The 13,162-nt window shown below is 40.1% G+C and overlaps 1 protein-coding gene across 5 annotated transcripts in view; it reads left to right on the top strand.

Moving 5' to 3' along the window:
- PPP3CA (protein phosphatase 3 catalytic subunit alpha) overlaps positions 1-13,162 on the top strand; it is a 166,057-nt gene that overhangs the window by 78,098 nt on the left and 74,797 nt on the right. For all 5 annotated transcript variants that reach the window (XM_075285715.1, XM_075285708.1, XM_075285732.1 and 2 more), the window contains exon 2: positions 4,628-4,828. In XM_075285715.1, coding sequence (XP_075141816.1) covers positions 4,628-4,828 — 201 coding nt within the window. The remainder of the gene's footprint in view (positions 1-4,627; positions 4,829-13,162) is intronic.

Below are 13,162 nucleotides of genomic sequence, written 5' to 3'. Positions count from 1 at the left end.
TCATGGCCTGCGTACTGCTAGAGAGTTAGGATGTAAAATGGTAAGAAACGGCAGCTAGAACAAAGACAAGCAAACGGGAGTTTTTGTGAGCGTAGTAGTTATGAGTTGTCATTGTGAGCTCAATGGGTCACTTTTATCAATCCTGTCATATTCAGCGTGTCCCTAACACTTTCTTGGAGAAATGCAAAATGCCATAAGAAATGGTTTTAAAGTCCCATAGAGTGGCAGGAAGCTACACCATTTACATCCTGGAGTAGTATATCAAGTATTTTGGCCATAGGACTATTTGGAGCCGTGTAGAAATAACAATGACTATATGTAAAAGGCCTGTCATCTCCTGCCTTGTCTTCTATTATAATAAATAATTGTGATCCCCATAATACAAACAACACCTGGGTGTAAGGAATTGGGGTGTGTATACCTACACTTGCATATGCTGTCCTATCAGCCTGTATAGGGGCACACCCTTTTGCCATGGGCAGAAGTAACACCCAATGATCAATTTAGTCAGAAACTTCCATGAGGCCTAACACGAGTTGTATAACACAGAATTCTAATAAAGTTGATGCAGAATTGGCAAATTAGAATCGAATATGTGGAAAAAACATACAGCTGACCCGCTGCAGCCATTCACTGGTATGTTCAGTAGATGACCTCTGAGGCTGATGGTCATCTTCAGCAGTCATGTACGTTTACAGCACTTCGCCATTGTTCATGATAGAACAGTGAGTATAGGTTCTCTACTATTAGCCTAGTTTTTAATAACTGGAATTGCTAATAATTCTCTCAATGTGAGATCTGTCTTGTGGTGGTCTAAAGCATGATAACCAACAGGGGAAAAGAATGAGTCAACATGTAAAAGAAAGCTTGGGTGTGACAGCATGTGAGTCAAAAGGACTGGAAGGAAATCTGTTTTACACTAGTAGGGATAATGTATTGGAAATTTGTCAGACTTGTACTTTTCCAGAGCTGTTTTTCCTTTTGTTGCTTCACTTGCCAACACTTACCTTGCTTCCTTTCTGTAAAAATAGAGTACATTGCGGCTATATTTAAAGCAAAGGGCTTACCCAGGAAATGATCTGTAGGCGCTTCACTTAATGTTACTCGAAGACCTGAGGTCTGTATACAAAATTGGCAACATCTACTGAAAACCTCTGAATTTATGAGTGCACAAGATATATGTAACTAATGCTAGGTTTTACAACCGGTCTCTCTTTTTGTGATGTCCTGTTCTTTACAGTCAAAATAATGTATGCAGATTGCAGCCTGGCGGATATATCGGATATAGATACTTTTTGAATATGTCTGCCAATAGAACTCTATGGATACAGTATACACTTTTTTTTTATTTCGAATGTTTATTTTCTACTATATGTGAAATTCAGTCTTCCAATCAAGCCATAAGTGTTAGGTTATAAACAAATAATGTCTAAGGCAGTGGTTAGATCAAACCCTAGGCCCTATGCACAGTTCATTTTGTGTACCAGAAAAAAAACATATACCTATGTCTTGAATTTGGAAATAAATCATATTTGATTTATCACTAAAGAAGAGTTTGGTGAATGCGCATATGAAACTGGTGGGTTCGGTACCTCAAACAAGGTTAAGAACCACTGGTCTAAGGTAATTGGTTTTCCAAAAAATGATTTTCTAATAATTTGATACACTATAATAATTTTGATTACACTATAATAAACATACCACTACGATTTGTCATGGGTTTAACATAAAGTATTTTACAATGTAGTACAGCTACCCAGGGAAAGCCACCCAACTTTCTCAAACTGTATGGCGAATATATGTAATAAAACCAAATCATGTACCCAAAATAACACACATATGTCTCAAAAACCAATATATGAACCAAACTAAAAAGAAACTAAGAGACCAAATTATAATAAGAATAAAAAGTATCTTTAATTATTACCAAATCATTAAAAATATAAACACAGCACATAGAGAGACAAACAAAGGAAGGTCCACCGCATAGTAGCGGACAAATACCGCAAACCCTCCCACTTACAGATGAGCTGAGTGCCCCCCTCACAATCTCCATATAAAAAAACATAGAGTACCAAGAGGAAGTAGGATAGTAATAACAATGCATATATAGTCAATAATAATCTATGGGTAGCCCACTACAAATAATCAAAATAAACCAATAACAGGCATAAAGACACACATAAAATAACCTACATACCCACAGACATCTTTCAGAATCTCTATAGATCACCATAGAGGAGAGAAAAGGAAGTCTGTGCATCACCAGTAGGAATGAAAGGTCACATTCCCGACGCGCATGTAGAGATGGTAGAGATTTTTTTCTACAGTCCCTAATTTCTAAGCCACATTTTTCTTTCTTTTTTTTTTGTTTTTTGACACTTTAAACCTAAATCTTGTATGAAGCACATGAAAGTAGAGACCTACCTAATCCATGGTTGAGTAGGTTAGGTAACCTAGCGTTAAACAACAGTGTACCATTTTTTTTCTTCCTCCTATAAGATGTATATATTGTGATTTTCATGCATTGTGGGTAAACAGATCATTGTGACTATCATTTGGGGAATACATACTGAAATCCGTGTGGTGGAGTATGAGTAGTGTGTAGTATGTTGGAAATGGTTACCTGGAGGATAGAGAAATGACTAAAGGTGACATGATCTTTGACAGTCCAATTAAAGTGAAGGTCAGTTCTAAGCTCAGGTCTTATATTGATATGACATCAGCAACCACAAGTCAGTATTGTTTGGCCAGGCATTTAAAGTGGGAATTAGAAGGATTATCTTGTTGACCCATACTGTGATGTGTCCTCCGCTTCCTAGATCATTATTCCTCCTGTCCACTAACTCTGGAACCTTATTGACTGGGCTTTCCCTGAACACACATCCTCAATGAAGTGTTTACAGCAAAAATATTATGTAGATTAATTGGGCTTTACCATGATTTTCCCAGGCCATGTGGTCTTCTGTCGATTTTTACTGGTATATGTTTTACTCTGAATTACTAGGCCCTAGCACTTTCCACCTTACGTGGTTTATTTTTTATAGTAATAATCCTTGCCTTTTTCATGTATCTGTCAAGCTGTTTCCAAACAAGTTTCCAAACAACCATTGTTTCTCAACAAGGATCGTGTTTAAGTCATAGACCAGAGATCTGCTGTGTGACACTAGACCCACACCACTAGCCAAACATATTCAGTCATTGGTTACTGCTAGAAAACCTCATGAATCTATGTGCATAAACCATTTTCTGACAAGTATGTCACAATTTTAGATTAACTAGAAATGTATGTAATGTGGCTTGTATTTATCACAAACTAGCAGTACCCGCGACTTCGTTCGCAGCAGCGTTCCCGTTTTGCGTGACCCACCTGCAGCGTGGGCCTGGGCCCCCCCTTTCCAACCCCTTCCCAACCCCCTATCCACCACCCCCACAACCCGGACCCCCTTGCCACCACCCCCACAACCCGGACCCCTTTCCACCCCCCCATAACCTGACCCCCTTTCCCCCCCTCCCCTCGTGACCCCCTTTACAGGAAACCCCGCACGCCTGCGACCACGGACACCCCTCCCCACCCCCCAGCCTCAACCTCCTTCCCAAACCCCCCCCCCCCCCCCCCGCGCCTCGTGTCCTGGTGTGCTTAGGGTCTGCAGTCTGCAGGCCATGCATGGCGTGCTGGAGGAAGACGGTGGTTTGGGGACGTGTGTCCCAGTCACTCCTTCCTTTTCCCACCCCCGGGGCCCCAGCGGACTTATCTCTCCAGGCCGGGCGTCGGGCTCAACTGATAGCTGCCTGCTGTGTACTCCGCATATGCGATTCCGTGTTCTCCCTGTCGCTCGGAGGCCGGCTTGAGCCTCTATAGCTCCGCCCCCTCTCTAGCGCACATTGTCCGTCGCCCCGCCACGCACGTGATGCAAACCTATCGGAAGCCATCCAAAAGAGTCGGGCTGACGTAATCTCAGGTCCTGCAGCGGGCCCGGAGCAGACCTTCGCCGGTAACATTTGGTATTTCGGGGGCTGGAGCGGTATACAACATAGCCTATCTTTCTTTCCCGGTGGCCATCTAGGTATGTGTGAAATCTCACGCTAATCCGTTCTGCGGAAACACACAAACCCACAAACATCCAAACACAAATTTTCACATTTATAATATTAGTAGGATATTTCAGATGTGATAGAAGTTCATGGGAAATGGCTGAAGTCTAGTTGAATCTTTCTTCCTATTGGCTTTGGTGTATGCTTTGACATGTTCACAGCACGTTTTAGTCCACCTTTTGGGTTCTTTTTTTCAGGATCTCCCTGTTCTTGGAAGTTTTTCTCTTGCCAATATAGTTGATAAAACAAATATTCATATTTATAACACCTGAACATACGACCAAAGGGATTTTTAGTGTGCCTTTAAGTAGCTTACGAGATTTTTCCAGTGCATACTCAGTCTACAGGTGATATTTCGTAATTCTCCATTATTCGCTCGCAGGCTCTTGGCATTGATCTTTTCTTATTGACCAATAGTTGGTAGTCTGTATGCCTAAAATGGTTGTATATGTAAAAGAAACAAAAACTCTTTCTGATGATTACATTGTACAAGTTAGATTAACAACTTGTTATTCCTGTTTTTGCCTTCTAGCTGTACCGTTTCCGCCAAGTCATAGGCTTACAGCAAAAGAAGTATTTGATAATGATGGCAAGCCTCGGGTAGACATATTAAAAGCTCATTTAATGAAAGAAGGAAGACTTGAGGAAAGTGTTGCCCTTCGAATAATAACAGAAGGAGCTTCCATTCTTCGCTTGGAAAAAAATTTACTGGACATCGATGCACCAGTCACAGGTGAGTGACAACAAGTGTGTGGACATGAGTTTTGGGTTGTTTTTTTTGGGGGGGTTGGTATTGGTTGACAGTGACCTTAAGCCATTTTAATTTTCACATTTTTTATAACCTATGTTCTTCATATCACATTTCTTCATATTCTTCATAAAAATTATTGGGTTTTGTGTATATGCCATACTGTGAGGTGTATGTGCAACCCAGCTCCCATTTGTGACATAACATTACAGCAGCTTGCCTGTGTTATTACATGACACAGTCCCTTTAACCCCTTCCTGGTATCCACTACACAGCTCAGGCTGTATTGTACAGTGGAGACACAGCGGAAATAACCCCATCAGCGCTTTCTATTGCTAGCCAGCCTTCTATAAGAAGCCTTAGTATTTTCCAATACACTTAATTAGCATTGCAGTGTATTAAATTAGTGATCAGGCCTCCCTGGGGGTCCGGGTTCAAGACCCCAGGCGGGTCTAAAAATAAAATAGAAAAGAAAAAAAAAAAAGTTCCCTTGAACACTTATAAAAGTAAATAAAGTAAAGCTTAAACACATTCAGTATCCCTGTGCCCAAATATGTCCAGTCTGCAAGCCTATAAAAATATTATTATAAGTTTGTTTTTTTTGTTTTTTTTTCACTGTTTTGAATAATTTTAATAAAAGTGATCAAAACAGGAGACATTCCTCAAAATAGTATAAATAAAAAGTACATCTGGCCCTGGAAAAAAAAAAAAAAAAGTTGCCTTATGGATCCCTGTTTGCAGAAATATAAAAAAGTTACAGGTGATGACTTTTTTTTAATAAATTAGATATTGTCGTAATCGTACCAACCCACAGAATGCAACGTCATTTGAACATAATAGCTTAGTGAACACTGTAAAAACAAAGTCACCCAAATACAGGGATCACAATGTGCATTATTTTTTTCCCTATTAGTATGTCTTTGTAGAATGGGAGGAAATCCACGCAAACACGGGGAGAACATACAAAATCCTTGCAGATTGCAGATGTTGTTCCTGGCAGGATTTGAACCCTGAACTCCTGCACTGCAAGGCTGCAGTGCTAACCACTGAGCCACCGTGTTACACCCCCCCCCCATGCGTTTTTTTTTTTTGTTTGTTTTTTAATTCCACTCTATTCTGAATTTGTTTCCAACTTCCCAGTACAGCATATGGAATATTAAATGGTACCGTTATAAAGTACCATTTGTCCGGCAAAAATTAGGCTTCACATGGCTGTGCGAATGGAGAAATAAAAAATGTTGGCTTTTGGAAGGCGGAAAATAGAAAACGAAGATAAAAAAAAAAAAAAATCGCTGTGGTGGGAAGGGGCTAATAGACAAGTAGGGTTAAAATATGTATATGGATTGAGTTTTGCTGATCGGACTGCAAAATTTTAGAATTATGTTTGATCGGGGATGTTAACCCCTTAGATGCCTCAGAAAAATAAGACTGACATCTTAGGGGTTTCTGTGGTCATTTTGCCCCCTCGCTGATTAGTAACCCTGGGCTGCCAGAGCCACACACCTGGTTGATCCTGCCCATAAGTGAGGAAGTCCCTTTGGCAGACTTCCTGTATACAACTGCAATGCATGTATATTGCAGTGGATAGTACAGAATCAGCGATCATAACAATAAGCCCCAAAAATACCACTTTCCTACATAAAATAAGTTATGTAAAAAATAAATTTAATACAATTTAATAAAAATAATACATATTTGGTATCACTGTATCTATACCAACTCCTACAATAAAACTGAAACTTTATTTAATATGCATAGTGACACGCGTGAAAAAAAAAGGAAGTAATAATTTTTTTGCCATCTCCCCTCACAAAATATGGAGTGATCAAAAAGTCACACGTACCCCAAAACAGTGTTAATTAAAAGTGCAGCTTGTCCTGTAAAAAAATAAGCCCTCAAGCATCTCTGTCATCCGAACAATAAAAAGGTTATGCATCTCAGAAGATAATGTTGCAAAAACAATTGATTTCTCTCCAAATGAGTTTTTATTCAGCAAAATTCATAATAAATGTAATGTTGTAATGTTACTTATGCTGTACACTGCATGGCAAAAAAATGAAAAGGGTAAGGAGCAATGCTAGAATTTAAAATTTAGTCAAATTATTGGCACCCCAAAATGGGTACACCCCAGATTAGAGCTTATGAAGCAACCAGACACCAGAAGTGCCCACCGCCTTCCTCCCAACCATAGAGGCTAATGATTAAATAATAAGGAATCTTGGTATACCCAGTGTACTGCAGAGCTTACATATTCTCTTTTTACAGTTCCCTGTGCATTCACATCTGAGAAAACTAATGCTCACTACACCACTTTATAAATTCTTTGAGGGATACAGTTTTCTAAATACTCACTCTTTAGACAATTCCACTTTACTGGCACCATGGGTTCTCTGCATCCATGACATGACCAGATACCAAACATCTAAATCTGCTTTCCAAAAGCCACGTAGTGCTCCTTCACATCTGTGCCCTGCTGTGTGCCCATGTATGTTCACTGCTTTGTGCTCACATGTATGACACTGTTGTACCCAGAATAACGTACATAATATCATATATGTGGGTATAAAATGCTGTTTGGGCACATAAGGCAAGGATCGCTACTTGTTTGGAGCACAGATTTAGACAGTTTGGTTTTTGGACATCATGACACTTTTGCAGAGCCCCTGAGTTGTGAGTAAAGTGGAATCCACAGATACATGTCCCCATTTTGGAAACTAAACCAAAAACCAAACAGTGCTTCAACCCCCCTCCCCCCAACATAGTGCTTCTTCTCTTCTGTGTCTGGCTGTGTACCCAAACATCAGTTTATACCCACATATATGACCTTAAAATATTATCCTGGGTACAAGGAGCGCTATGTGGCTTTTAGAACACAGATTTAAATTGTTAGATTTTGGACACCATGTCACATTTTTAGAGTCCCTAAAATTGCCACAACAAAATAAGGTTGCTGCTTGGGGAATTCTTATTTACTAGCACCTTTGGCCCTCTGCAAAAACATGGCATTCACAAACTAGTCCCTCTGAATCTGTATTCTAAAAAGTGCAATGCTCTTTCCCTTCTGAGCTTTACTGTGTACTCCAGGGCTTCCCTACCTACGTACGGCTCTCCAGCTGTTGTAAAACAACTCCCAGCATGCATACTGGCTCTGCTGTTCTGGGATCAGTTAAAAAAAAAACGGACACATTAGTATCAGTTAGCATCAGTTAGTGTCCGTTTTTTCTTTTTTGCTGTTTATGCTTTCTGAGCATGTGCAGAAAATAAACGGACAGAAAATAACGGACTGTAACTGATGGCTATCAGTTACTGTCCGTTATATGTCCGTTGCCCATAGACCTCAATGTTAAAAAAAAAAAAAAAAAAAAAAAAAAAAAAAAAAAAAAAAACCCGGACACTTTCTGTCCGTTTTTTTCAAACGGACAAAAAAATCCTGCATGTGTGATTTCTCTGTCCGCTTGAAAAAACGGACATGGTTGTTAACGGGCCCTTAAGGACACAAACGGACAACAGAAGAAATTCCATTGAAATGAATGGAAATTGTAGCTAGTGTCCGTTGCTAAAATCTTGAACGGACAGTAGCAACGGACACTGCAATCGGACACCAACGGTAGTGTGAACGCCCCCTATACTTAAAAGCAAAGCCAAGCAGACCAACCATCTTATGTGTATGGACAATGCTAACCATTCACATGTAATAGATTTGGGAGAAAAGAAGAATTGGCATACTTGATTTCAGCATGGAATTATGGAAAACCGTAATATTGTGTTGTAGACACTTACATTGTGTTGTTTATATTGCACAAATGGCATGTCATCTCTTACCAAAGGTCATGTGTATGCCTGGTATCTTCTGCAACATTTCTTTTGTGGTTTTCCTATGGAAACCTGAAGAAGTCATTATGTGTCTCTGCTTTAAGTGGACTTTTTTTCTTTATGTTCTCCATTCAATATCCGCATGTCAGTGGATTATGATTTCATAGCCGTTAACCAAGAGCCTGAAAGAGAATACATGAAACTTTGATCTGTGGAGAAATCCTAGTATAAAGAGTTGCTATTTCATTGACTTTTAACAACTAATGCACATTTATAAATGTTATGCTTGTGATGTTTTTCCTGGTATTGTTGTAATTTAGTTCAAGTAGACCTATCAAAGAAAATTGATAAAAGACTTATATACATGTCTTCACTTTTCACTTTTAAAGGGATATTCCTATCAAAGCCCTTCATGGGTAAGGTGGTTGGAATTACTGTAATAGCTGAAATGGCTTTGCTATGCTATTTTCATAACTCTGCAGCTACAGGAACAAAACAAGTTGCTGTGCGGTTTCTGGAACTTCCATTCGCTTACACACTTGGACAAAATTGTTGGTACCCCTAATTTAATGAAAGAAAAACCCACAATGGTCTCAGAAATAACTTGAATCTGACAAACTGGAATTTGCCAAACTACATGTTGACATGCCACAAAGCTTCTGGGAGAATGTCCTATGGACAGACGAGACAAAAATCAAACTTTTTTGGCAAAGCACATCAGTGCTATGTGCACAGACTGAAAAATGAAGCATATCTTGAAAAGAACACTGTCCCTACTGTGAAACATGGAGGAGGCCCTGTTATGTTCTGGGGCTGCTTTACTGCATCTGGCACAGGGTGTCTTGAATCTGTGCAGGGTACAATGAAATCTCAAGCTATCAAGGGATTCTAGAGAGAAATGTGCTGCCCAGTGACAGAAAGGTTGGTCTCAGTCGCAGGTCATGGGTCTAGCAACAGGATAATGACCCAAAACACACAGCTAAAAATACCCAAGAATGGCTAAGAGGAAATCATTGGACTGTTCTGAAGTGGCCTTTTATGAGCCCTGACCTAAATCTTATTGAGCATCTTTGGAAGGAGCTGAAACATACAGTGTGGAAAAGGCCACCTTCATACCAGAGACAACTGGAGCAGTTTGCTCATGAGGAGTGGCTCAAAATACCTGATGAGAGGAGCAGAAGTCTCAGTGACACTTACAGGAATCGTTTGATTGCCTCAGAAGGCTGTGCAACAAAATATTAAGTTAAGGGAACCATCATTTCTGTCCAGGCCTATTTCATGAGGTTTATTAAGTGGAAAGCAATGTCTGACTTTCATTTGTTCATTTTCAAAGAATTTTTATCTATCATTACTTTTGTCAGATTCAAGTTATTTCTGTGGCCTTTGTGGGTTTTTCATTCATTAAATGAGGGGTACTAACAATTTTGTCCACGTGTGTATATGGGAAATAAGGGAACCAGCTAAGCATATGGCTAGGTATCTCTTAAAGAGGACCTTTCATCAGATTGCCCACAGGCAGTTCCATATACTGCTGGAAAGCTGACAGTGCGCTGAATTCAGCGCACTATCGGCTTTCCCGATCTGTGCCCTGGGTAAAGCGGTATCGGTCCCGGTACCGTAGCTCTTTAAAGTCAGAAGGGCGTTCCTGACAGTTAGCCAGGGACGCCCTTCTGCCCAGCAGGGCCTATAGCGCTGTACAGTGTGAGCAGGGAGGAACGCCCCCTCCCCTCCTGATAATACTCATCTATGGACGAGCACTGTGAGCAGAGGTAGGGGGCGTTCCTCCCCGCTCACACTGTACAGCGAGATGGGCGCTGCTTTGAAGAAGGATGTATCTGACTGACTGTCAGTAACGCCCTTCTGACTGTAAAGCGCTACGGTACCGGGACCGATAGCACTTTACCCAGGGCACCGAACGGGAAAGCGCACTGTCGGCGCACTGTCGGCTTTCCAGCAGTATATGGAACTGCCTGTGCCCAATCTGATGAAATTGTCCTCTTTAAGTGCAGAGGGCTGAGATGAAAATAATCTTTTAGGTGTCCCACATTTGAAATTGCCATGTGAAATTAAAAAAAAAAAAAAAAAAAAAGCCATTTTTCAGTGCTTTTGCCATGCCACTCCTTGCCTGTGCTACAGTAACAGAATGTAAAACTTTTCCAATTTAGAAATTTTTCATTTACATTTACAGACGTTGTTACGTTATGTTAAATCCCACAATCGTCTATCACACTGCAGTGAACTGAGTTTTATAATTAGTAACTAAATCTTCTGGATAATAAGTACTTAGTTATTACATTGAATACTGCGGGAAATACAGACTTTCACGACCGTTCTGAACACTACAGAATGATGGCTACTGATACCCATCTCAAGCTGACATGTAAGCCTGTATCTGACTGTGTACAAGACAGCGGTTGTCGATTTAGCTAGATAAGCAGTCAAAAAAAAGTCATATTTTTACAGTTTGTTGTTTTTACAGTTTATTTTTTGTGTGTTTTCAGCTTTATCTTCTTCTGTTTTGTGCTGTACACTCTGTATAATGGGAAGAGATCACTGCCTACTGAAAAAGTACAAAATAATGAGATGTGTTATTCTGATTTATTTATTGTGAGCACTTGAATTGCCGAAGGCAGATGATATGTTTTTGGGAAACAACAGGAACAAATGTATGATATATCTTTAAAGGGGAAAACCAGTGAAATTTTGTTGTGATATAGCATACGAAGAACTAGCCATTACACCTATAGGAGCTTATATGACATGTGCCATTCATAGGCATTATATGTCCTTGGCACCCCTTTTGCAGCTAAAACAGCTTACACTCTTCTAGGGTATGGGGGCACTCGTCCACATTTAGCAATTAAATCCACATTATGATTAAAAGACTTTATAACTGAGTCGTTCATGATGTTAAGGATGCTGCCCTCTATAGGGTGGTGTACAGAGTGCACCCTGTTCTCCTAATTCCATCCAGGAGACTAGATTTGCATATATTTTTTACACTCTTCTAAGAAGGGTTTCTACAGGATTTTGGAATGTGTCTGTTGGAATATATGTTCATACATAGAGAGGAACATTTGTGAAGTCAAGCAATGATGTTGGATGAGAGGGCCTGGTTCACAATTTGCATTCTAGTAGTTCATCCCAAATCTTTTTTATTTTTATTTTTTTTATTGATTTTCTTAGTTGTAGAACAGTATTTAAAGATATCAATACATTAATTGGTAAAACCATACAAATAAATCATGGCATATTCCAGTAAAACAACATCAATATTTACATTGTTCCATCAACTTTGAACATTGGTTACGGCAGGCTGGGGTCATTGTGGTATACATTTATTAACAGTGGAATGTATATACTATCCTCCTACTGAGGAAGGTTATCTGTCCAAACTTCAGTCTAGGTAAGCCTATAACTCTAAAAGAAAAAAAAAAAAAAAAAGTTACATATTGGGGTAACAAACATGCATTAAAAACTATCCATCAGGATGATTAGATAATTCCTAGGAATTGAGGGATGGAGTTGCAAGGAGAATGTTTGGTCGTCATGAAAATGTTCTCAATTCCTAATGTGTTTTATGGTACTATGTGTGTGACTATCAAGTTCAACAATAAACTCGCTCAACCATGCCTTTATGGACCTTGCTTTGCCACAGTTATGATGGAACAGAAAACTCCCTTAACTGTTCCCACAAAGATGGAAGTATACAATTGTCCAAAATGTCTTGGTATGCTAAAGCATGAAAGGGGTTGTCTGGCTCCCAATCGGATATGTTGGACCCTGACATCACATACTGTTGACCTATCTTGTGGATAAGTCATAGTATGAAAATTCAGTTTGGGGCTGGACAACAGTTTTAAGCTTTCCTTTCACCAGAACTAAGGGTAAGTTCATACGGAGGTTTTTGATCAGGATTATGAGGCCATATCCGCCTCAAAATCCTGACCAAAAAGACGGCTCCTATTGAAATCAATGGGAGCCGCTCAGGAGTTTTTTCTGGGAGCCGTTTCTTCCGTTTCCCGGAAAAAAGAAGCGAGGTGCTCATTCTTCAGGCTGAGTCGCCTTCTGATTCAGCCTGAAGACACTCCCTCCTCCCGACTAGGCCCATTCATTGGGCCTAATCCGGAGCGGGGTGCACAGCTGGTGTCGGTGCAGTGCACTGGCTGTCAGTCGCAGCTACCCAGCTTTTTGTGCAGAACCTGAGGCGGACGCTCCTCAGGTTCCAGACCTAAAATCGCCGTGTGAACTTACCCTAAGGGGCCTAGGCCAACACTTTTAAAACAAACCCATATCGTTGTCCTTCCTCCACCAATTCTAACACTTGGTATACTTGTCAGGCTGGTAATTTTGTCCAAACTCAGACTCTTCCATCAGACTATCACATAGAGATCAGTGGTGCACTGCTTTGCACTGACCAATCTGATATTTGGCATTGTTTTTGCTAATGAAAGACTTGCATGCCATGAAGCACCTGGTACAAAGGTTTTGTGCTGATGTGAATTC

Source organism: Leptodactylus fuscus, chromosome 1, assembly GCF_031893055.1.
Source record: "Leptodactylus fuscus isolate aLepFus1 chromosome 1, aLepFus1.hap2, whole genome shotgun sequence".
Classification (NCBI taxonomy): Eukaryota; Metazoa; Chordata; class Amphibia; order Anura; family Leptodactylidae; genus Leptodactylus; species Leptodactylus fuscus.
This window is presented reverse-complemented; position numbering and strand designations above follow the sequence as displayed.